The 26,866-nt window shown below is 41.4% G+C and overlaps 1 protein-coding gene across 20 annotated transcripts in view; it reads right to left on the bottom strand.

Moving 5' to 3' along the window:
- The window catches only part of LOC105480065 (supervillin), a 272,318-nt gene that overhangs the window by 86,028 nt on the left and 159,424 nt on the right, over positions 1–26,866 (bottom strand). For all 20 annotated transcript variants that reach the window (XM_071070295.1, XM_071070296.1, XM_071070292.1 and 17 more), the window contains 5 exons: positions 21,917–21,974; positions 15,994–16,085; positions 8,058–8,115; positions 7,790–7,941; positions 3,583–4,249 (listed from right to left, as the gene is read on the bottom strand). In XM_071070295.1, the coding sequence (XP_070926396.1) occupies positions 3,583–4,249; positions 7,790–7,941; positions 8,058–8,065 (827 nt within the window). In that variant the 5' untranslated portion in view covers positions 8,066–8,115; positions 15,994–16,085; positions 21,917–21,974. The remainder of the gene's footprint in view (positions 1–3,582; positions 4,250–7,789; positions 7,942–8,057; positions 8,116–15,993; positions 16,086–21,916; positions 21,975–26,866) is intronic.

The following is a 26,866-nucleotide window of genomic DNA, read 5'->3' as shown; positions in this document are numbered from 1 at the left end:
TCTTTGCCAGTCACATAGTTCCCTGAGAGCAAAGAGTGACAGCTGGATGCTTAGCAAAGGTAGCAGCAGGACTGAAGACAGTGAGTTTCTCCACTCATAAAAGTAACAAACACAGCACATTTCCTTTACATAGATACATGAGATGCATAAAGTAACAAATTCAACAAGAGCTTTGGATTCGGAATTTCTAGTAGTAGCAGAAGCTCAAGCTCAGATGTTTAAAAATCTGAATAATCCATAGGACCTAAATTCCTTTTAATTTTATTCTAAAATTCACAGTGGTGGAATTAACAAAGAATGGTTCATAATCAGTAACACTACCTCTCCTGCAAATAATACCATTTCTGAAATTCCAAGTTTACAGGTTTGTAACAGTTGGAGAGTGGGGCTGGAAGTATCTTATTATTTTCTACTTCACTTATTTCGTTACTATGTGTATTCTTAGTTTTCTTCAGAGCAATGTGTCCATCTGAATTCCCAGGCATCTAACAGAATTTCTGAGTTAAAGATCTGTAATATCAACTAATCAATTAACCAATTTTTTAAAAATCTTCTTTATCATATAAATTGAATACTAAAGAATTATAAAATAAATGTATTACTCAGGTAAATATTGTCCTAAATACTGTTATTTTACCTATAATGCTTAATGAGTATAGTATAGTAAAGTATGAGAATTAATGATTATTCTGTATATATGCACAGGTGTGTACAGGTGTTAGTGTACATGAGCGCATTCAGAAACAGCTTTGGAGATGGGACTCACATCTGAATGTTTAGGACACTATAGGTGGTCTTTTGATGGTATATTCATGAGTGTCATTGTATTCATATTTAAATAAGACAGCCTCTTGCTAGCAAGCACAGAACAAAATGATTAAATGGGAAGGAGTTGATTCAGAGATTTAACAGCCAAAGTTTGGCAGAGCTAGATGATGGCAGAGTGCAGCAGTGAGAAAAATACTCCATTTTAGTGACAGAAAAAATCCATAAAAACCCACAGCATTAAACATTATTTATGGATACTTTTTCTCTTCACTTGTTAATTTTAAAGTTTTCGGTGACATGTTTCCATGTCAGATGACATTATTATTTTCACATACAGTTATTTAGGTCACCAAGGAGGTTTCTTTTGTTACTGTTTTGGGTTACAATGTATTTTTTTTTTTTTTTTTTTTTTTGGTTCATCTTACTTCCCCCTAAGCAGGAATCAGAAAATGACTTTCTGAAACTTGAATTTCCTGGTTCTAGATAAAGACTATCGAAGCAGAATTTTAATCCTTTGTAAATCCATTTTTACAAGCTGAATCACTGCTGTCATTACAATGTAAATCTTAACTGTTTTTAATGTCAGATTTGTCACACATTTTCCAACCCTCTTTATGTAAATACATCCCAGGTATTTTCCTAATAAATACACAAACTAATTTGGGTTTCTTTGCCTATGAATCATAGAATTGTATACCTTAAATGGCTTAGAAAAGAAGGTATGCACCTCTTCTAGAAGTCCTTACAATTTCTTAATTCTTTTAAGTCTTTTTCATGAAAGTAAAGTGCTGTGAAGCTAAGGCTTGGCTTATGAAAACTTCTAGGTAATATGCATCTTCAAAATAACCTATAAAGAAGTCGCTTTATTTTGTTACAGGCCTAAATATGTCGACAGTGCTTTTTTCTAGGTCTTAAGACAAGTTATATACATTTTTTAATATTAAGATTTTAACTCATACGAAATATGAAGTATCCTGTCCTTTTACCTGGGATGCTCAACAAAGTCTTAATTACTATTATAACTGATTTAAAATCTTACTGAGAATCTATCATACGTGATCTAGGTGACTAACTCACATACCGTGATAACGACTTCAACAGCTGCCATCATGTGGCAATCTGAAATTAGATTCCTCATTTCTTTTAAACCAGTGTAATTATATATCTCTAATATTCTTTTTAAATTGGAGTCTGTTAGGTTCTTTGTCCTACTTGCAACACACAGGAAGAACTTCCTTTGGTAGAGAGTAACTAAACCAAGAACATGGTTTCTATGATGAAATGCAAATTCTCAAACAAAAACCTTCTTTTCAAAATATGAGACAGTAACTCACAGTCCCTACATTTCCAGTAGTTAAAGCGAAAGGCTGAACAAGCGTGCTCAGAATGGATCCTTGGGATCTATGGTATTTAATTCTGTTGGAAGCTGATCTCTCTAAATATTTCAGTCTGGATCCTTGAGTGTGCAATGACAGGTCTTTGGGTTAATACATTTCAGTACCACAAGGGTCTGCTTCACATTTGTTCCTGCCACTTAGAGATGACCAGGTGTGCACCCCTGTGTCCCAATGGGAAACAAATAAGAGTGTTTCTCACATATGAGTCTTTTTCTTTCAGAATGAATCTCCCTGACCTTAGGTTCTCATCCCTTCTCAATTCGCCTGGGAAGTTATTGCTTGTTTGAACTGAAAAATACAGTTAAGATCCACCTAGACAATTATCCCAAATCTTTAAGCAGGACAGTTAAGTAAATTGCATTTTTAATATGGTCATCACGGTTTCAAAATTTAAATTTGGAAGTAAACATATATTCTCTTCTGTCATTTGACTTTCTGATTTCATACCGTTTTCAATTTCTCCAAATGGGAGCTGCTCTTATCTTGAGTGGATCCTTTTACACAATGGTTTTTCTAATGGCTGATCTTTATAATGCAGGGTTCTCACACATATCTGTGTCCTAGTATGTGATATATTTACAGAACTAGGCAGTCTAGCTCTGTTCCGTGTATATTGCAGTGATACTTCTGTGCCCTGCGCTGAGATGCTTCCACTGGTTAGTGGTGCTTCTTCTGCTCTGTGATTCTAACCACAGCAACAGAAGCCATCACCAACAATCATCAGTCTCTGATATGATTACAGAAAAGCCGTGAAAAGATAAACTATGAAACGGGGGTGAGACATCCAGCAAGAGGGTCCTGAAGTGAGGAGTCCATGAAAGTGTCCCCATGATACTTGTTCAATTTGTTTTTAAAAAGAACATAAGAAACATACAAACAGAAAGAACACGAGGCTTCCTGCTTTGGTAGAACCTGTTTTGACATGGCCAAAATGTAAGAATCTTAGGGTAGGTACGGTATCGTGTCCATTTTAGTGAAACAAGAGACTCTCCTGTTCGACCTCCCAATGCCGGTAATCCCAGCGCATTGGGAGGTCGAACATGAGAATCTCTTGTGGTCAGCCTGGGCAACATAGCGAGACCCTATCTCTAAAAAAAAAAAAAAAAAGTAAAAATTAGCCAGACATGGTGGCATGTGCCTGTGATTCCAGCTACTTGTGAGGCTGAGGCAGGAGGATTGCTTGAGCCCAGGAGTTCAAGGCTATAGCAAGCTGTGATCGTGTCACTGCCCTCCAGCCTGGGCAACAGAGTGAGACCCTGTCTTCGGAAAAAAAAAAAAAAAATCATATACCATGATATTTCTCCAATGAGCCTCGACCTCCACAAGATGCTAAGAATACCCAAACCCTATCACACAGAGAGGCAAAAAGAAGGTATTCTCCTGCCTTCAGGGTGGTTAGCGTGGGCTGGATGCTTACCTGGGTCGGGCCTCAGGGGATAGCTGTGGGTCACCGAAGGAGGGGCTGCGGGAGGCCGCCTGCTGCAGGGAGGAGCTGTGCATGTGCTTTGGGGACCGTGGCACTTCAGTGAAGGAGGAACTGCGCCCAGACAAAGAGAAGGTTGAGGAACTCTCTGCTGCTGGGGACAGGTCATGGGCCTGCCGGGTGGCACTCAGCTCTTGACCTCGTCTTTGGTTTTCTACGTTCAGCAGCACCTCTGGGTCGGAAGCACCGTCACCCCCACGGAGGGCATAGTCCTTGGATTCATCTGCACAGGTCCTGAGCCCCATTGTCTCGGTCCTGGGGTACGGAGAACTCGCATCTCTGCTTGACTCTTCCTGTTTGTCACTTTTTCCTCCTCGTTTCTCGACAGCATCAGGCTCCTTCCTGGACTTGGTATAGCGGGATAAATACTCAGAGTCGGCCTCAGGATCCAGGGTCAGCCCGTATTTCTCTGCCAGCTGTCGCCTTCTTTCTGCTTTGTACCGTGCAATTCTTTCGGCTTTGGACTCCAGACTGTGGGTGTCCATGGTACCTGAACCGTAGGGTGAGTCACCGTGGACGCCAGAGGTTTCTGTGCAGTATTTGGATCGAGTTTGCTTTTCTAGAGAAGAATCAGAAGTTTCCTCCTCTTCATTTGATCGGCCTACAAGAAGGTCACGTGGATGAGAGGTGCAGATTTCAAGTAAAGACACGTATTTACACATAGAGTGACACTCTCTACTGCACACAGCACACACCCGGGTGCCCATGCGGTGAAGGACCAGTTTCTCACTGAGGTGTGTTCACCTAAAGTGACTATTTACCTGGACTGCTGAAGAAGTCTGAGATCTGCAGTGAAATCTACGAAGGCTGTGAATGTGCATGTTCTACAAGCCCCGTAAGGCGTGGCTTTAACTTAAGCTCAGCCCCTTCACTCCCGAGAGCACCTCAGAGTTCGGTGCTCGTTCAGTGCTTATTTCCCCTTACTGATTTACTCTTTTTTGTGGAGTTCAGTATTTCACGTGGAAGGCCATAGGATGGGTTCAGAGTCCTCTGGGAAAGACACCAGACAACTGAGCTGCTGCCAATGGACAAGGGATGGATGCTGGTTTCCCGGGATCTGAGAGTAACCATAACTATATGGCCCATATCACTATTCACCAGGCTTTTCTTTTTTACAGAAGTGTTTTTTTCCCCAATTATAACACACATGCCTGACATAGGAAATATACAATGTGGGCCTGGCATAGTGGCTTATACCTGTAATCCCAGCGCTTTGGGAAACTGAGGTGGGAGGGTGGCTGGGGGCCAGGAGTTCGAGACCAGCCTGGGTAACATAGTGAGACCCTGCCTCTACAAAAATTATTTTAAAAATTAGCTGGGCATGATGGCACATGTCCATGGTGCCAGCTACTCAGGAGGCTGAGGTGGACAGTTAGCTTGAGCCCAGGAGTTTAAGGGTGCAGTAAGCTATGATCAATCGTGCCACTGAACTCTAACCTGAGCAAGAAAGCAAGACCTTGTCTCAAAAAAAAACCACAAAAAACCTACCAATCATTACCCTACAAATTAATAACATTTTTATATATTCCTTCTAGTTTTTCATAGAATTTTTTCTTTATAAATTATTTAGTGTTATTAATATTCTATAAAAATGATTTCCCGCTTGGCACATTCTATAAAAATGTTTTCCCGGCTGGCTCACACCTGTAATCCTAGCACTTCGGGAGGCTGAGGCAGGCGGATCACGAAGCAGGCAGATCACGAGGTCAGGAGTTCGAGACCAGCCTGACCAACATGGTGAAACGCTGTCTCTACCAAAAATACAAAAATTAGCCAGGCGCAGTGGTGTGCGCTTGTAATCCCAGCTGCTCAGGAGGCTGAGGCAGGAGAATCGCTTGAACCTGGCAGGCGGAGGTTGTAGTGTGCCGAGATCATGCCACTGCACTCCAGTCTGGGCAACAAAGTGAGACTCTGTCACAAACAAACAAACAAACAAACAAAAATTTCCTATATTTGGAAATCTATTTTGAAGACGTCATTTAAGGGTCCTAACAGTCTATCTAACAGGCATTTCATTATTACCTTAACCCTTCCCATATGGTCTTTTTCATTCCACCTGAATTAAATATACATGTATCTTTTCCATTATTTTCTTTAAATTAAACAGGTGAGTAACTGGAACGAATTTTGGAGTTTGGTATGAAGTGAGAAGAGGGATATGCCTCTTCCCACCCTCTGGCGAACTCATTTTTTTATTATGATTTTATTAAATAATTCTTCCTTTTCTCACTACTATGTGAAGCTTAAACTATCATATACTACACAGATTATCATTTCATATACACCAAGGTTTATTTCTGGCTATAAATTTTGAGACTGTGATCGTGTATTGACATTTCATGCGTGTAATTACTTTTTAAGAGATGGAGTCTGGCTGTGGTGTCCAGGCTAATCTTGCACTCCTGAGCTCAAGCTATTCTCCTGCCTCAGCCTCCCAAAGTGCTGGAATTACTGGTGTGAGCCACCATGCCCAGCTTTTTTTTTTTTTTTTTTTTTAATAATTGCACGTGATTTTAAAATATCTTCGTTTTCTAGCTTTCTGGCCACAGGAAATTGGAAACTGTAGAGACAAGCAAACTGATAACATCATAAAATGAGATCAACAGCTCTCTCTGAGCAAGAAACTAGAAAACACCGGCTATAGAAAGCAGCAGCATGGCCGGGCTTGGTGGCTCACGCCTGTAATCACAACACTTTGGGTGGCTGAGGCGGGGGGATCACCTGAGGTCAGGAGTTCGAGACCAGCCTGACCAACATGGTGAAACCTCATCTCTACTAAAAATACAAAAAAATTAGCCCAGTATGGTGGCGGGCACCTGCAATCCCAGCTACTCTGGAGGCTGAGGCAAGAGAATCGCTTAAACCTGGCAGGTGGAGGCTGCAGTGAGCCAAGATCGCGCCATTGCACTCCAGCCTGGGCGACAAGAGAGAGACTCCATCTCCAAAAATAAAATACAATAAAAAAAATTAAAAAAATACAAAACAGCAGCACAGCGCCTCAGAGCCAGGGACTGTGGTGGGAAGAGCAGCCCTGTGTGCATCCTCCTCTCCTAAGGTCAAGTTGAATCTTTGATGACAACAATGACTGAGTGATTAGGGAAAAGCTGAGTCATGCGCCCTCAACATACTGTTTAATATGAAATAAATATGCAATGTAGTTAAAATTACCTACATTAAAATAACTTAAATAGAAAGTTTTCTTGTATCTCCAGAGTAAGAACCGTACTCATTCAAGGTGCTGCTTTGCCTCTAAGGCTCCCTGCTGAGAGCAGCTGCTCCCTGTGCTGGGTCGGAACCTTGAGAGGCCCCTATCTCAGAGCACGGATCCTGTGCTGGGCCCTGAGGATGCAGAAAGACACAGTAACCGCCTTTGAGGGTTGAGGGCCCCAGTCTAGGGAGGAGGAATGACTGGCCCTCAGTTACCCAATAACGTGCCGAGAGGAATCATTTCATACTGCTGTGACACTGGAAGGCCATGTCCGTGAGGCGGGGCAGAGATTACATGCTGTTTTTACTGTCGCTGTTTTTAGCAAATATACTTAATAGCCAGGCATGGTGGCACATGCTGGTAGTCCTAGCTACTCAGGAGGCTGAGGCGGGAGGATCACTTGAGCCTGGGAGGTTGACGCTTCAGTGAGCATTCATCAGACCATTGCACTTTGTCTCTAAAAAAACTAAAACTAAAAATAAACAAAAACCAAATACACTTAACAAAAAAGTAGGTCAAGTGCACTGGCTCACGCTTATATTTTCAGCACTTTGGAAGGCCAAGGTGGGAGGATCACTAAAAGCCAGAAGTTCGAGACCAGCCTGGGCAACATAGTGAGACTCTGTCTCTACAAAAATGTTTTTTAAAAAAATTAGCCAGGTGTGGTGGTGCAAGCCTGTAGTCCCAGCAACTCAGGAGGCTGGGGCGGGAGAACCCTTGAGCTTGAGCCCAGGAGTCAAGGCTGCAGCGAACTATGATCATACTCCTGCATTCCAGCCTGTGTGACAGAGTGAAACCTTGTGTTAAAAAAGTTATATCCACACAATTCACTTCTGCGGAATATCTCATGTTCTGATACCACTGGGTGGAAAAGGCGACGTGTAACCAGCCAGGCAGCCTGCTGGAAAATGGGCCACCCAGCTCCACGCTCACCGATGTGGGGGCTGGCAGGGTCGCTGGCTCGCATGTATCGGGGGGTGTCTTCCTCCAGCAGGCGGTGAGTCACCAACCCTGTGCAGCTCTGCAAGAGGATGGGCTGGGTGTCATTCTCAATCCCTTCCAGGCGCCTGGCAATTCTTTCTTTTCTGTGAGATACACCACAAGAGGCAGAGTGAGCAACAGCGATCGAGTCTAAAGGAAAGCAGAATACTGCTTTGCCAAGCTCTCTTCTATTTCCTAATTCCCACTATAAAGATCTTACCTTTTCATTTCTAAGAATTCTTTTTTCTTTGGTTCAAAGATTTGTCTTAATTCTGCAACTAGAAGAAAACCAAAAAAGAACAAAATATAGTATTAGTAGTCATGCGCTCATTTTATTCACTCATGCAACATCTTTATTGAACTGCAAATTTCAGTTCTTGGTTCCTATGTAACAGTGACATGCAAAACTGACCAAGTTCCTGCTTTCTTGGAGACTGTTTCCTAGTAGGGGAGGCAGATGCCAAATGAATAAGAGTGTGCACACACACACACACACACACACACACACACACACTAGGATGCATCATTCTCCTCTAAGGTCAAGTTGAATATTTGATGCTCATAAAAATGACTGAGTTATCAAGGCAAAGTGAAGTCATGCTCAGTCAACATACTGTACAATATGAAATAAATATGTAATCCATTTAAAATTACGTACATTAAAATAATTTAAATAGAATGCTTTGTTGTATATACATTGCAACACCTATATAGGTGACTCATGTAAATGTCACATATATAGATTGGCTAAGAAGTAACATACAGGGTAAAGGAGAAGGTTATATTTCATCTAGGGGAATCCAGGGAGACCTGACGAGCAAGGTCTCTCTAGGAAAGTATTTTAGGGAGAAATCTCAATAACTGTTACTAACTTTTGTTTGATTTAACAAAGTATTCTAAGCTTTTACTACGGAAATCATTTACAGAAGCATAGACTAGGAGCGTGAACCCCACAGGGCCATCGGCAAGCTACAAGCATGAACTCACAGCGGCTCCTCCTCCTCCCTCTCATGGAATCTGTCAATGGCTGTAACTATCTGATTGTTTCCCACAGTGCCTAAAGTGGCCGCTTCAATTAGCTACAGTTTAGATGAACACAGGTCCTCCGCCTCCCTGCACAGGCTTTTGCTGGAAGGAAATGTTAACAGTGGTTTCCTTGCTATAATTTAGGTGGATGATGGGCAAGGTAATGACCCCAATGTTTCTGGCAGCAGTGGAGAAACAGAACAAACGATGTGCTGAGGATGGGAGGTTCTCACATGACACTGACTACCAGCATATTACTGAGATGCCAGACAACTGTTTCTTTGGATAAATGGCCAAAGTTCATGGAGAATAAAGGCCTCTCTTTTTGCCTCCTCCTCAATAGCTTAAATTAATAAGGGTACATCTGAGTGACTCCTATGAAAGACTCAGAATGGGGTGGGAGAAAGAGAGAGGGGTGGCCGGACAGCCCGGGGCCAGGGCCAATGAGAAGTTTTGAAAGGCTGAGTCACAGGAGAAACTCAAAGGAATTTGGTTTTCGACTGCTTCAATTTCCTTTTTCTTTTCTCTAAGTGGTAATTTTTAGTAATGAGTCAAAACTACACACACACACACACACGCGCACGCATACACACACAGTTTTATATTGCCCTTTGTGTTCAGGGATTGAAGCCTTGTTTTTCTTCATTTATTTTTAAGTGATAGCCATCTTAAAACTTCAGTTGAATTGGCTTTTGTTAGGGTAGCTGGCTTCGTAGAAACAAAACCTCTCTCCCTCTGACTTCAAAAGGTCTCCCAGTTGGCCTCCCCAGGAATCAGCGTAGCTGGAGGCAGAGAAGTCCTCCTTCTAATTATGTTGCTATTTAGAAGACAGGGGTATAGTGAGAATGGTGCACTCCTGCCATGCGGCCTTGGGAGAGGAGGCTTGGTCAATAACAGCAGCTTCCCTGTCAACAAATTAGCCCTAGTGAGATTATAGTGATAAAACTTTAACGGCTGATAGGACATATTTTCAAAATATTTTCAAGGATGACAAAAACCAAAGGGTTTTATTTAATTATTTAAACCCCAAAGAGAAGAGTGGAGCCCTGTTTTTCAAAAGACCACTCAAGGAGCTATCGAAACCAAATTCCAAGGGTGCCTAAAAGGTACGACTTGAACCCATGCTTCAAACCCCAACTGAGAAATAGAAAATATTATTAGGGTCCTGAGTAGCATAATCACATTCCCTCCTCTCCCCTCCCTTCTCCTGCCCTTTCTTTTCTTTGCTCCCCCCCCCCTTTCTTTTTGAGACAGGGTCTCATTCTGTCACTCAGGCTGGAGTGTAGAGACATGATCTCAACTCACTGTAGCCTCAACTTCCCAGACTCAAGTGATCTCAACTCAGCCTCGCAAGTAGGTGAGATGACAGGCACGTGCCACCACGCCTGGCTAGCTTTTGGTTGTTTTTTGTGGAGATGGAGTTTCGCTATGTCATCCAGGATGGTTTTGAACTCCTAGGCTCAAGGGATCTGCCCGCCTCGGCCTCCCAAAGTGCTGGGATTGCAGGCGTGAGCCACCGCACCTGGCCTAAAATGTCCCTTTTCTCACTCCACGTTATTTCAACTGGATAAGTCATCAAAACCGTTAATACGCAGAGTATCATGTAACCTCCACTGGAAAAAGTTAAGATAGACTTTTCTTAGTTCTAATTAGAGACTGTTGAAAATCACTTTCATTTCATCCAAGTTTTAGTTAATTTAACAATTTTTCTATAGCAATGCAACTAAAGGCACTTTAAAAAAAGATTACAACAGTGCATGGAAAAGCAAAGCAACATGTTGCTTCCTGCAATTCTCGATTTCCCGTATTCCAGAAGGAAAGATCTAGTTGGGAGACTGTGCAAGCCTCCCGTCCACAGGAAAGGCAGACTTTCCCACTGCCCTTCCAGGGAACACTGCCCCATGATAGCCATCCACTTCCGGGCATAAGACAAGACATTCTCAGGACAGGATCTAGCAGACACACAGATGGACCTCATCGGGGTCATGGGCTCAGGAGGCTGGCTCTGGAGAGCTCCCAGATCACTATGGGAGTGCTAATGGCTTCTGAGTGGCAAGTGGCCTTGCTGTGAGCTCTGTACCACAGGATGTTGAATGTCCCAGGTTCTCCTAGTGATGCCAAATCACCCCCAGTTGCTGCGACACAAAAATATCCTCATATATTTCTAAAGCCCCTTAGGGACTGCCTTAGATTGAGAACCATTGAGAATCACTGATTCCCCAGTATTAGAATTTCAAATACACAGCCTGTGCCTTAGACACCCAGGCCCTAGTTACACAGCACAGCCGCCACTAGCCCAGCACTGCACTCTTCTCAGTCAAGCCCAGATTCAACGCAAAGCTATGCCAAGTCTATTGCTCCTGGAAGCTAGAATCCATCAACATAGTGGGTACTTGAAGGGACACCTTACGGTCCTCTCTGATCATTCACCGAGGAATTAAATGAGCTCATAAATTAAATTGTCCTTTAAATGTATTAGTGAGCTTATTAATTCTTAGTGGAAATCTATAGTGAATTTTTAAAGGAAAATAAAAAAGTCTCTCTAGAAAACAAATGATGTCCTCTCAGTCTATTCTTTCTAGCAAATATATTTTTAATTACCAACATATGCCTCATTCCTAAGAAACGGATTATAAGAAATGAGGTACAAGACAAAAAGAAGCAACAGAGAGACATTTCGAGTTTTGCCTCTTTTCCCAAAATCTATACTAACATGTAATATAATTAGTGTGTAACTAATGTGTATTATATTACATATCTGTTTTATATTATTATTAATAATAATAGCCAGGCATGGTGGATTGTGCCTGTAATCCCAGCACTTTAGGAAGCTGAGGTGGGCGGATCACTTGAGGTCAGGCGTTTGAGACTAGCCTGACTAACATGATGAAACCCTGTCTCTACTAAATTTACAAAAAATTAGCTAGGCCTGGTAGCATGTGTCTGTAATCCCGGCTACTCAGGAGGCTGAAGCAGGAGAATTGCTTGAACCCGGGAGACGGAGGTTGCAGTGAGTCAAGATTGTGCCACTGCACTCCAGCCTGAGTGACAGAGCATGATTCTGCCTCGAAAAAAATATATACATATATATATAAAATATGATTTATATGTGTTATATTATTATATAAACCAAGTTTTCTATTATTTTATATTATTATTAATCATATAAAACATGTTTTTGTACTATTATTAGCATAAAGCCAGTACTAAAAACATCATGCATGAAAGTCACCATTGCTGTGGAAATCTGTGTTGTAACTCTGTTGTTTTATTTATAAAGCCTACCTACAGTTCTACCAAAGTTACCTTCTGATTGATAATCTTGAAGGTTTCTGTTCTTTTAAAACTTCAAAAACATTTTTCGTAATATCAGACGTACAGAATATATAAGAGATATCCTTCACAATACGTTAACATTTTACTACATTGGGTTTATTTTTATTCTTTTTTTCTCTCTCTTAAGTATATTTATATGTGCATATATGTCTGTGTACATACATATATAATATTTTTTTCTGAACCATCTGAGTCAATTGCAGCATGAGGCCCCTTTATCTCTAAATTCTTCAGTGTGCATTTCTTAACAAAAAAGAATAAGAATGCTCTTTAAAATTAGGTTCACCAGCTATAATTCAATTGATTATATGCTGTGTCATAATTACAATTCATATATGGTTCATGTTTAGTAATAGTAGTTATTATGCAATCCAGATATAAATAAGCATCGATGGTCTAATTTCCATTATAATAAGACATTTTCTACTTTGCTTTCAAATACATTAGGACTTCTAAACATATCCATATGTCCCTTGTTTTACCTGTTTCGTGGTCTGTTACTCTTCTCTGAGTGATTCGGAGTGGTACCACTGTGGCAATATGGACTCTATGAGTCTATTTCTTTAGTTATTTCTAATGGGAGCTGGAGGTTAGTTTTCAAGTAAGGCGATTTAAGGAAATTTGACAGCAGAGCTGTAATACTTCATAAGTTATTTACAACCACCTACTATGCTTTGCAATAAGACTATATAACACCAATATTCTGGACAATTTGGTCTGCAGGGTGCTTTTCTTAGGAAACAGTTTATTCCCTTAGCTCTAAGAAACAGACGGTTTCTGGTTAAGACATTGTTGAGTTCAGTCCTCCAAACTTGAGCACAGTAGAACCTTCCAAAGAAATATAAGTGGCGGGGTACTGCCAAGAACGCTTCTCTCCTTCACGCGACAGCCCAAGAGCCCCGGCCAGATCCGGAATATTCTGATCTTACTTCCCACAGGAGTAAAGCCCTTTCACTTTTACTCTTGGATGGCAGCCACTAATATAAAGACAAGCAGCTCATAAACCAAGCAATTACAAACTAGAGGAATAAGGGGAGGGGTGACGGCTAAAGCGTTTCTTTTCGGAGCCATGAAAATGTTCTAAAACTGGCTGTGCCGATGGAGGCAGAACTCTGTGAATTGCTAAAACCGACCGAATGGCATACTTCAAAGGATAGGATTGCATGGTATGTGTGCTGCATCTTAATAAAGCTGCTAAAGAAAGTGGAGTAATATATTTGGTCCACTTCATAATTCTTAAACAAAAAATATTTTTTTAATATTATAAAAGTTACAGAGGTAAAGATTTTTAATCCCTTGATTACTTGGTTGTGATACACACTTAGAGGAAGTCCTGTAGAGAAGAAGTAACAACCACTGTAATGCCCAGTTTCACAGGAAATCAACAGAAAGAGACTTCTATAAACTTATCACACGTAAAACTTGATGTCATTCAAATAAAATTATAACCAAATCCCTTTTTAACATAATATTGCTAAGAGCTGACACATAAAATCATTAATACATGTGTTAAATCAGAGAAACAACGAAATTGCTGGTCTTTCCAAATCTTCCTATTTTTTCTCATAAAAAGCAAAGATATACGAAATAAGACTGTAGAGAATTTAGGTGAAATTCAGGGGACATGGGGCACTGGCACTTTTTTTTTTTTTTTGAGACAGAGTCTTGCTCTGTTGCCCTGGCTGGAGTGCAGTGGCATGATCTTGGCTCACTGCCATCTCCGCCTCCAGGTTTCAAGCGATTCTCCTGCCTCAGCCTCCTGAGTAGCTGGGACTTCTTGCCCAGCTAATTTTTTGTATTTTTAGTAGAGACAGGGTTTCACCATGTTAGCCGGGATGGTCTCGATCTCCTGACCTCATGATCCGCCCGCCTCGGCCTCCCAAAGTGCTGGGATTACAGATGTGAGCCGCCTTGCCCGGCGGGTGCACTGGCACTTTTAAAGCATGTTTTAAGGATTTAAGGGACCATGTTACTTTAGAAACATCAATCTGGTGAATACACGAAATCATCATCTTTGATTTGTAAAAATTATTTTTTATAACCATTTATGAGAAAATTTTTAATACAACTGGCTAATAAGCTTAGGTGTTCTAAAAGTTTATTACAGATGAAGTTACCATTTGTTGAACCTTAAGGAACCTAACATTTCATATGCTTTTGATTTTTCTGCTCATAATATTGTCTGTGGTATTATGCATCAAATGAAAGAACTGGGATAGAGAAGGGGAAAGAGGGACGCTTCCGACTGGTGGAAAAAACCTCTGCTATGTGGAACTTCACCTAATCAACTCTTCTCAGCTATTGCTGATATCGATTTGTTCATTCTTATACTTTGTTTTGATCATCTGCATAGGTTTTAAGCACTTTAGTTTGGCTCAGATGAAACTGGTTTTTTGTCTTTCACAGAGAGTCCTAAACATTGGCAGAGTCATTCCATTTGACAGCCGTTCTATGCCCCACCTGCACCCGTCCTACCTGGACACGAGGCCACTGGCTTGCCTTGAAAACTCTGATGCGAGCACAGTGTGGATCACCTCATTTCCAGGTAGCATGAACGATTAATTTTCTTTTTGAAACGAAATCTCATCTGCCTTCTTGTAATTCTATACATTATTCTTACTTTTGCCTCTGGAGCGACATAGAATAAAGCTATATTCCAGCTGACAGTGTTGTCAGTTCTTGAGAATTGCCACATGTCCCTGTCTGGGTTTTCCTCACCAGGCCAAATCCCCGGAGTCTTTCAGACATCCACTCTCATCAGACTATGCCTTGGCCCATCATCCGTTCAATTCCTCAGATATATTCCAATTCAGCAGCGGGCCTTTTTTACTGGATTTACTTTCTATTAAAAGAATATGTTGTTTGGTCTAACTTCTTTGGGACATGATTTTTGCTTTTTCTTTCAGAGTAGAAAAAAATCTGTCCTTCCATCAAATCTGTTTCTTCCCTTGGAAGGTCTCCACAGCTCAGTCAGGATGAAGTGAGCCTGGACCAATGATCATTCCCTGTGCTGGTGTTACAGTTACAAAGACCAGGCGATGTTTCCATCATTTCACAGGAAAAACTAGGGGGAATTGGTTTATAGTGGTGCAGACATTTTACTGCATGTGCGCCTTGACCAGTGGAAATAGTAATTCACCAAACACGTGTGAGTGCCTGCCTGGGGAAGAAGAAAGATGGTCATGATATAGTCTGAACGGGCTGTTCGCAGCCCAGCAGGGAAGCTACAAGATGTTAAATGCAAAACCCCTGGCCGGGCGCGGTGGCTCACGTCTGTAATCCCAGCATTTTGGGAGGCCGAGGCGGGCAGATCACGAGGTCAGGAGATCGAGACCATCCTGGCTAACACGGTGAAACCCCGTCTCTACTAAAAATACAAAAAATTAGCTGGGCGTGGTGGCGGTTGCCTGTAGTCCCAGCTACACGGGAGGCTGAGGCAGGAGAATGGCGTGAACCCGGGAGGCGGAGCTTGCAGTGAGCCGAGATCGCACCTCTGCACTCCAGCCTGGGAGACAGCCAGACTCTTGTCTCAAAAAAAAAAAAAAAAAAAAAAAAAAAAAAAAGAAAAAGAAAACCTGAGGATACCTAAAATTAAAGGGCAAGAAAGAGTAGAAAGGTGAGGATTAAAAATGCATGGAGACGGCAGGGAATTGAAGCTAATTCTTGGAGGAGGCAGGAAGGGCCGCAAAGGAGACTGTAAGCTGGAGGTTAGGGAGAGAGTTCTGCTCAAGGAAATTCAGACAACACAATACGCATCTACCCAGACGTGGTTGGTCACTTAGGAACAGCCTTACCTTTAGGAAGTGCAACTAAAAGCTTAGCATCAGTTCCTCTTTTGTAGTTAGCGAGCTGTTCTTTACCTTCGAGTGAGAACTCCTTCTGAAAGCTAAAAATTACTCCATTAATAAAGTTAAGTCCGTTTAAATAAAGATATATAAGTAAAAAAATGCAGAACATAAAAATTATGATATTGTTACACATCATTAAATATGTATACATAGATCGCAGGTAAAACATTTTATATTGGGGAGTAAATTGGTAACTTTTTTCACTTATTTATATTTCTGTAAATATTGTGATTTTTTGTGCAACTAAGTAATTACAGCAGGATTGGTGGGTGGTGTGTGAAGACATTGCTGAACTGGGAGTCGTGTGCTTTAACTCAGACTGACCACCTCTTCTTGACCTAAGAATAGCTGTGCAAGCTTGTATTAATTACTCAACCTCTCTGCGCTACAATTTCTTCTTCAGAAAATCAGTAACTTGTCTAGGTGATCTACACGCTGTCCTCCAGTGTTAAAATTACATTAAAGTAACAGATGCCTTCAAACAACCAAGGCATCAAAGCATGGTCAAAAGTTTGGAAAGCCTCATGAAGACTCGTGTTGGAATAAAAGAGGAGATGAAAGAGGAGAATAATAAAGGAAGTGAGCCCTTACTGTGGACTTTCCCCCATGTTAAGCACACCCCAGGTATCTCCTTAATTATCTCCCCAAGACCCTATGAGGTATGAACTACTCAGCAGGGTGCTGATAAAGGTACAAATGGCCCTGACCTCTTGCCCCGCCCACCCAGACCCTCCACCTGGCACCTGCTTTGTAGTATTGACTGGTGGTGTCAACACTCCCACCATGGAGGATCTCAGGCTCCCACAGGACTCACTGAACTCAAAGTCCGGAGAGAGGCACGCACGTCAGGCTGCAGCACAACACCGGAACTAGTACCATCCTCAGTTTACAGATCCGGAAATTGTTACGTGATTTGCCCAAAGACTCATATTTAACAAGAAGAGGAGATGAGATTCAAATCCGTCTCCTAGTTTAATACCAGCCACAGTCACCCCAAGACTGCTGTGCACACAACTCCATCGTCTTTGATGTGCCTGGGGCAGGCAGGGCAGAGGGTGCTGCTGCCTCGAAGGAAGAAAACAAACCTGTGGAAACAGGGAACTGTGGTTCCTCAAGGTCAGTGTGACCTCCAGAGGGGTAAAAGATGGGCATGAAAAAGACTCACTGTGAAGCTGACCTTCCCCCTGTACGGGTGCATTTCCATAGAGGCCAAGGAAGAGACCGAGGAAGCCGCTGTGGGTACTGTGTAAGTGGGACAGCTGAATAACCTCTACCCTCTGTGTAAACTACACGGAAAGAACTTCCACACAGTCCAAAGCGTGGCCGCCATCCCGCGCTCCTAGAACCAAGCCCATCTGAAATCTTCGTCTTTCCATATACAATGTAGCAAAGCTTATACTCCACAGGTAAGTGTGTTCACATTATTTAATGAAAAGTCTAGAGAATAATTAGGCTTCATAAGCCACACTCCAGATTGGCTGGAAGAGCCTAGGACACCTGCCTAGTCAGAAACTTGGAATTATCGCTGACTTCTAAACACTGAATTGTAAGGCAGTAACTACTGCTTTCAATGTAGAAACCTCAAAAAATTAAATAATGGCAGAAATGTACCTGACTTAAGGAATGGCATGTTATTTTAACTGATTATTTAATTGCTAATTTAAACATCTTGACAAAGCTCTATACTTTCTTTGGGAAACTAAAATATTTTCAGGAAAAAAAAAATTCTACATTAAAGTGAAATAATGCAATCCCTGAAATATTTAGCTTGTGGAGCACTGACTTGGGGTACAAATGCTGTATCTTATTTTCAGAAATAAACATCTGTATGCCTTTATTTTCCTCTTTCTGTTTCTCAGAAAGCTCAATGGAGTCACTAATGAAAAGCAAGAAACTGTCCCTGAGTTAAATACTCCACTGAATTTACAGAGTGAGCTTTACGAGTCATCACCGAACACTGCCTGGCTCCACGGGCACTTATTTTCTCCAAACACACTACAAATAGTGCCAGCACCACGTGAAGTGCAGCCTTTTGATGGCAGGTCAGAAACCAAAGAAAACCCAAGTTCTAAGAGGAAAGTCTCTGACGCTTCTTGATGTGGTTCACTCGACATGCTGTTTCCTCCGCCTGAGCTCTCTCCTCTCCAGCCTCCTGCCGTCCTGTGGCTTCGTCTCGCTCCTCATCTGGGCCTCAGTTGACTGGTCATGTCCTCAGGGCAGAGCACCTGGACCCACTGCCTATCCTGACCAGAACCCAAAGTATATTACATACCTCATTAACCCCAGCACTTCCTGGGGGCTGAGGCAGGAAGATTGTTTGAACCCAGGAGTTTGAGACCAGCGTGGTCAACATAGCAAGATCCCATCTCTTAAAAAAAAAAAAAAAAAAAAAAAAGGAAAATTAGCCAGGCACAGTGGCACAAGCCTGTAGTCCCAGCTACTCAGGAGGCTGAGGTGGCAGGATCCATTGAGCCTAGGAGTTTGAGGTTGCAGTAAGCTATGATCATTTCACTGTACTCCAGCCTGGGAGACAGAGTGAGACCCTGTCTGTTTAAAAAATTAAATGATTGAATTAAAAATTATTTTTAAAAAATTAAAATATGTTGAATGAATGAACGACTACTACAAAACACTTCAAATGAATACTATAATTCACCCTGAAGTATTTTTTGTGTACTTTTTATGCAAAGTTGATGTGACGGCCAGGGGTAAAATCATTACAAACATTGAGAATAACTGTAAGAGCATACGGTCAATAACATCAGTCATAAGCCCCTCCTCCCTCCCTTCCATCTCAGCCTCCCTCCTTTCCTTTCTTCCTTTCTTTCCTTCTTTCATCTTTGGACAGGACATAATTTGGAACACATCATCCCTTAGCACCTTCGCTCACCTTGCATACATGTGTGAAAAACTGGTGTAATCGCACGTGTTTGTAAAGTATCGATTTTAGAATCTGCAGCTTCCAGGTAAACATTTATTACTGAGTCCACACAGCTGTCATCACCCTCTGGTCCTGTCTCCGCTGCCTCTCTCCCCTGACTCTCTCCCCTGCTCCTGCTAAATGACTGGGGGGTTCTGAGAAAGCAGATGAGCAGGCAGGAGGAGCAGGAGCAGGCAGACTGGGCTGGAAAGTGTGGCTCTGGCTCAAGGCGGTGCCACAAGCTGTGATTGATGCAAGACCCCTCAAATCAACATGTGAAATCGAGTTTCTTTCTTTAAAAAAAATCGTGTTTCTTCCCTGAACTTTCTCTACCCGAGGGCACCGATCATCAGTGAAAACACAGGTAAGACGTGCTTGTAAAATTCAGGACGGTTCATCGGTGAGCACCTTTTCCGGCTCATCTAACGCTGATGAAACACAAGCACCTGGGAGGGTCCGGACTCTTCTCTCCTCTCTGCTTCTTCTGACCCAGAGGCTCCAGAGCAGGGAGACTGGTAGGGCCCATTACTAACGCACATGGACTGGTGACCCCAAAAGCATGGAGCTCTCAGATGCTGGATCCTGCCCTTCCTCCTCAGTCACCCCCCGAGGGACAAAGGGGTGCCTGCAGGGGCAACCTCTGCAGGCCTTGGTGTTTCACTAGAGCTCAACCAAAAGTAAGAGCCTATGTTTCAGTAGGGAGGCATCTCTCCATAGATACTAAAGTTAGTGCTGTCCACTTCATTTTCTGCATTTTGATTTTAGCTTTCTAACAGTGAGAAACACCTTTTGGATTTTTATCCAACTCTCTGTCTCCCCTGAAACAGCGCTCATTCTTTAGGACTGATTGTTTGTGCCACCACCCCCCTTCCTCTGCTTCTAAGAAGAGAATGCCCCCTGCTTCCATGACAATTTTTCTTTTAAATGTGTCCCATTAACCTACTTAAATGCCTACCTGTAGCAACAGGGGGAATTTTATTAAAGGGAGAGCAGGATACTCCGCTGTTATCATCTCTATTTTTCACAACGTGGAAATGCTACTATTACAAGGACTGTGCAGCACCCACACAGCGTAAGTCTCCTCCACAATCTGTTCATTCCCCTACTGAAGTTTAAATTACAAGATACGGGAGACGAAGCCCCTTTAGCTCATATTTTCGTCTCTTTTAGCTGGTGTCTGGTTGACTAGATTTCTTTTAAGGAAGCAGGCTCTTGTACCTCCAGCCTATTTTACACTTAGCACCATAGCACATAGGCTGTCATTTTACTAGGTATGCATGACGTAACACCCATGATTTGAGAACAGCTGTGTCTGTTTGAGTCTCTGTCCACTGACGTGTGTGACTTTCATATTGCATGCTTTTCCTATCCTTGAATAAGGAATGCCTTCCTGTCTCTTGTTTCCTTAATCACTTATTAGCTCCATGACAGTTAAATCAACCTACTAGGGACATATTAGAAAACAAGCCGGGGTCAGAAGCAGTGGCTCATGCCTGTAATCTCAGCACTTTGGGAGGCCGAGACGGGTGGATCATGAGGTCAGGAGATCGAGACCATCCTGGCTAACACGGTGAAACCCTGTCTCTACTAAAAAATACAAAAAACTAGCCGGGCAAGGTGGCGGGCGCCTGTAGTCCCAGCTACTCGGGAGGCTGAGGCAGGAGAATGGCGTGAACCCGGGAGGCAGAGTTTGCAGTGAGCCGAGATTGCGTCACTGCACTCCAGCCTGGGCGACAGAGCAAGACCGTCCCCCCCCACCAAAAAAAGAAAGAAACCAAGCCTCAGATCCTATTAAAACACGGCCAAGATGAGAAATATGGATGATGGACGCATCCCATTAAAAAAGTAACGTTTCGTGAGTCAGTGAAGACAACCTCACTGATGACTCTGGATCATCATTGTTCTAATTAACCTTATACTTAGATGTGCTGCTTGATGATATTGTGTGTAAAAATTAAATAAAGCATAAACATTTAAAAGATGCGGATGAATTACACCAAGGATTTGTCCCATCCAGTGTGTTTGCAAGATCAACTGGCATTTTCAAATGCAGAGCAGGCTCAGCCTGAGGAGGACAGAAGTTAGACCCCTGTCTATTCTAATGTTGTTGAAATGCAAATCCTTTTTGGTCAAGGAACAATGTCATAATACCTGAGGCATAAGAGCAACTGTGTGGAAATTGGAGCTGGGCCCTTCCACTATAGTAAAGCACAGATTGAGACCTTTGCCTGACTGTGTAGGGGACAGCTTTGTGCCTCCATCTGAAAATATAAAACTCTATTAATATAGGCAACAATCTACTAAAAAGTACCTGAGATACAGCTACTGTGCATGGCACAGGCATTCATTTCCACGTTCTCTTACATCCATGATGATGTGTCATGGAGTTATAGCACATTAGGTCAATCAAATTAGCACCCATAATATTCTGGGGCCAAGGGGACTGGAAGTACAGAAAGGTTAAGAGAGAGAGAGATGGAAAGACCAGGGAAGAATAACTCAAATGGGTGGATGGACGGATGGATGGATGGATGGATGTGTGTGTGTGTATGTCTATGGAAAAAGGAAGGGAGGGAGGGAGGAGAGGAAGCAAGGAGGAAGGAAGAGGGAGGAGAAACAAGTTTAAACCATTTCTAAAAAGAATCTAGTTCCCTTCTTTGATGGACAGATTGCAAAAGGACAGTGCCTGCTTAGAGGCAGGTGTGAGAAAGAAAAGATAATAGTCCTTTAAAAGTTTGCAATGACAAGAGACGTCCAGGTTCTGTTCTCCAAATAGTTTCCATAAACAGAATTAAATACAAAGATTCCTTTGCTTCATAAATTTTAATAAATCAATAGAAAACATATTGCCAAACATTTAAACTCATGAGTTAGACATTCAAGAGAATAATTTTAAAAGCTACAACAAATCTTCAAAATTTCACAGTCGTTGAGACAAGGCTACTTTACCTTGAAACTTTCCTTTGACGTGGGAATCCAACGAAGCTTAAGTTTTTCTTGTTGAAGTCTAAGGGAAAAGAAATAATGTAACATTGAAATAGTTATGCAAATTGTTAAAAATACAATGAGAAAAAACTCTCCAAACTCCTTTTGAACATATAATTTAAGAAAAAGAAAACCGTTAACCAAACAAAAAATAGAAATGCAAAAATGACACCTTCTAAGAATCAAATTCCACATGGAAATGTACATAGGTGAGTTTTGCTTTTCTCTTTCAGAAAGCAGCCAACATACTCCATGGGTAAATGAAAATAATAACAACAATAATAACAATAATACTTCTAACATAGTTAGTTCAATGTTACCATTTAAATTTGTTATGGCAGCAAGAATAACTCAAAGCAATTAAATACTAAATAACACAGCTATATACTCAGGAATAGAGAAGAAAAAAAGCAATTTTGGTCCAGGTAACGAGAAATGTTTGCGATGCCTTTAAAGCATGGGGGTGGGGTCTGAAGAGCAAAGGACAACTCAGCTGTGTCTTTTGCTCTCATTAAAATCTAAACAATAACAACTAATAAAAATAACCATTTATTTGTGTTTTGAAGACAAGATACGTATTATGCAAAGACAGCTGGTAACAATTCTATACAGGAAAAACACATCCCAAATGAACAGGTTAATCAAAACCAGGCACAGATAAAACTTACAACCAGTCTAATGGCATGTAATCTGTTTTACAGCCTTTGGCTTACAGCATTTGTTCACTAAGAAAACCACAAATAGACCATTTACAGAAACTTCTTCCCCTAAGGAAGTGCCTTTTGCTCTTTAATATTTAGGGGCAGAAGCCTGAGGAAAAATAAGTACAAAATATATCAGATGCTGACACTTCATTATCCATCAAAATACATCCTCAGTCCTGGAATTTGGAACTGTGGCCAACTAAAGAAATACAATAAAATGAAAGATATAATGGCAGCAAAACATCTAAGCTTTTCTCCTAACTATACAAGTTTCTTGTTATGTAATTAACAGAAGAGAAATCAATTCACAAAACTATCAAGTGCTGTAGGAGAAAATTCCTGAATCTGAGGTCTGAATTGTTCAAGTCACTTCCCAATAGTGCATTTGAGTTGGAAAACAGTTTTGATGTATCATGGCTGAGTTTCAAATATGATACTCAAAATAACCTTAGCGTTTCATTTTTGTTCAATCAGTAAACTGAACATGCCACACCACTTCAGTAGTTAAATTGAGAGCATGTATTTTCCTCTGGGCTGGAAGAAAGCCACTGAAAAGACAGTATCTTGTTCCAAATTGTCTCACATGAAGAGTTAATAAAAAGACACTACGCACCACTGCCTACTGGAAAGAATTTAGTATGTATAGCATTTGATTTAGAAAAATATTTTAACTAAAGTGCAGCACGTCTAGAATTTGATCCAAAGTGTGGGCATTCTGATTGCATTTGCAATTTTTCCTACATAAAGGTTTCAGTGGTTTAGTAATAACTTTAACTTACTAAGGGAAAAAAAATTCACATTATCAACAGTCACAAGATAAGCTCAGTTATAAACTCAATTAGCTATTTAAAGTGTCTTTTGAGAAATGTGTATAAGTAACTGAACACAGGAGAATACATAGGGCAAAATAGAGGACCCCAAGCATTCATTATGTTATAAAATCCATACATAAGAGCATTTCATGTTTATCTTGCCTTACCTTGTTTCTCAGAGAATTTGAAAGCTCCCAAATAGCTGGAAAAACCTGGGCTTCTGAACATGGCTGCACACAGAAGGCTCAGTCACACAGCCTGCTCTACAGCTAATTCTCAGCCAGCAACGACCTTCGTCTGGTCTAAGCAAAACTGGGTTGAGATTTTTCACAGTGCAGGACTAGAGCGACCAGGCACTTGTGTCTTTGAGCCTATGGTACACGAGAAGCAAGAGTCCGCTGGCTGAAACAGCTCAGACCCCATAATCAGATTACGAACAGAAATTAAGCCTGGAGGCGCTGCAACAGACTGGAGCCCAGTGATGGGACGTGCGTGATGTAGATGACCAAGGCAAAGCCATGGCGCATCCCAGCATTTGCTCCGACTAAGGAGACAGTGCTGCAACCTAACCATCATCGGAGGAGTCAAATACAACTTCTTCTCCCTACAGACACACACACAGAGAAAAACCTACAGAGGCCCTCGTGTACTGGGAAGAAGGGACACTTGAGTGTTTCCAGGCTGCTCCAAGTCTGGCTTTGGCTAAGTTAAATGAAGTATTTCACCTAACAGAGAGCCAAAAACCCGTACTTAAGATTTATGAACAACATGTGAGTGAAACTGTGGGAAAAGAAAGGGCAGATATTACTAGAGATTCAAAATTTTAATCTGAGGTAGAAGCTATTAAGTTAAGCTTTGCCTATTAGATTGCCCCCTATTTAATTTTAACCACAGTATGTAGTCGGTGAGCTCAAGCAATGCTCATGCAATTCCAAGAAAAATTTGCAATAATCACAGACTGACTGTACAGAAAAATGGGACATTCAAGAGAACCAAGAGAAATGGTCTTATTTGAAAGCTAAGGAAATAGGGCTAGACGAGTAGCTTGCTCCTGGATAGACAACTGTTTGGTGATGGAGCTACGGGATCTTGGGGAGGTGGGTTCAAGACTGTGATACACCACACCCCCACCTAGGAGCAGGGACTCTGAGTTTGTCTTTATATTTTTAGTTCTGGACACTACCTGGTGCACAGTAGGTCTGCAGGAAATGTTTGCTGAATGAACATAGGAAATCATGAGATAATCTCTTCTAAAAGCTAGAGATCTCCTTCTAAAATGGGTGCGTGGAGTTAGTATCCTGTGTTCAAATCAGGTGGACTTAGAATAATTTGTAAAATACAAGCACACTTAAAGTGAAAATGAAGAATTATATGCCGAATTAATAAAGACACATAAACACAAGGTACATTAACCCTGGGTACTAGAGGGGTCAGTGGTGGCATTTTTGCCATTTTTCTCTACATTCATTACATTGTAGTCATACAGTCAGGAAAAACTATGGCAAATAGGATAGTTAAAAAAAACTCAGCAAGGAACAACGTACCTTGGATAACTAAACCAGAAACTTCATGGTAAGTTCATAGATAATTAGCAACAAAAAGAAAAAAGGGAGTATTGGGAGGAGAAGAGGAAGGGGAGGAAATAGCAGAAGCAACTGATGTGGAAATAAAGAGATGAACCAGGCATGGTGGCTGATGCCTATAATCCTGAAATTTTGGGAGGCCAAGGCAGGAGGATCACTTGAGTCCAGGGGTTCAAGACTGGGCTGGGCAACATGGCAAGGCCCTGTCTCTAAAAAAAATAAAAAATGAGCTGGGTGTGGTGGTGCACACCTACAGTCCCAGCTACTTGGGAGGCCGAGCCAGGTGGATCACTTGAGCCCGGGAGGTCAAGGCTGCAGTGAGCCATGGTTGCACCACTGCACTCCAGCCTGGGCAACAGAGTGAGATCCTATCTCAAAAAAAAAAAAAGGAAGAAAGAAAAAAAAAAGAATAGAGAGATAGGATGAAATAATATACATGTTGACATGTTGATAAATAATCCTTTATAAAGAATGTAACAGTTTATGGAACAGAGTGTCACTGCTCATCACCCTTTCTGTGCCTGAAAATTACTCTTCCTATAGAATTCTCAATTACAGTTATCCTAAAAGAATCTAAAGGCTTATTTTGAATTATTATTAAGGAATAAGTCTATTCTAATTTTTTTTTTCAAATTTTCCTGTCACTTGCTTTTCCTTTTCTTCTTTTTTTTCAACATTTATTTTAGATTAAGGGGTACATGTGCAGGTTTGTTACATGGGTACATTGAGTGATGCTGAGGTTTGGGGTACAGTGGGTCCCATCACCCTGGTATTGAGCATAGTACCCAATTGTTTGTTTTCCAGCCCTCGCCCCCTTCCCTTATTTGAAATTTTGAAAGTAAAATTCCAGTACAGAATTTTCTTAATTGTTGGGTGTTCTCTTTAAGTTGGTAACAGAGTCTTACCAGAATTCTTTGCCTCACCCATGGATTATGGTACAAAGCAAACTGATTTAAATATGACATAATTGTTGAAAGGAAAAAGCACAACATTCTTTATGAAATTACGGATATAAAATTTAATCTATTATTTAAGCATTCTATCAATATGAAACCAAATAAGACTGTGAAGAAAAACCTCTATTTTATGTTAATAGAAAGTATCTTTGAAAAATTTTCATTTACTCTCCAATAATTATAAGGAATTATGATTTTTAATTTTTCCACTTGACATTCAAAAATTATTACTATTATTATTATCATTATTGTTTTAGGCTAGCTCATTCACACAGGAGAGCTACAAAATACCCAAACATTTCCTCACATCATTCTGTAGGTTAACATATTTATTTGCAGAGAATTCTAAGTTGTGATTGTGACTTTTTTTTTCCCCCACTCTGTCACCCAGGCTGGAGTGCAATGGCACATCTTTTGGGTCACTGCAACCTCTGTCTCCCGGGTTCAAGTGATTCTCCTGCCTCAGCCTCCTGAATAGCTGAGATTACAGGTGCACGCCACCATGTCCAGCTAATTTTTGTATTTTTAGTAGAGATGGGGTTTCGCCATGTTGGCCAGGCTGGTCTCGAACTCCTGACCTCAGGTGATCTGCCCACCTTGGCCTCCCAAAGTGCTGGGATTACAGGTGTCAGCCACCACGCCCAGCCTGTGGCTTTCTCAAATTTCAGGGAGAAGACGATTTAACTGAGTGCTGATGGTGGTGTATTCCCTCTTCAATAGCATCACACAGCCACCAGCTCAGCATGAATGCACAAAGTTCCCTGCTGCTGTGTCCACTGAGAAGCACTAATCTTGCTCAGGGCAATGCTTTATGGAAGTACCATATTTTACTGGATATTTTTAAGGTTGTAATCTTTAA

This window comes from Macaca nemestrina, chromosome 9, assembly GCF_043159975.1.
Source record: "Macaca nemestrina isolate mMacNem1 chromosome 9, mMacNem.hap1, whole genome shotgun sequence".
NCBI lineage: Eukaryota > Metazoa > Chordata > Mammalia > Primates > Cercopithecidae > Macaca > Macaca nemestrina.
This window is presented reverse-complemented; position numbering and strand designations above follow the sequence as displayed.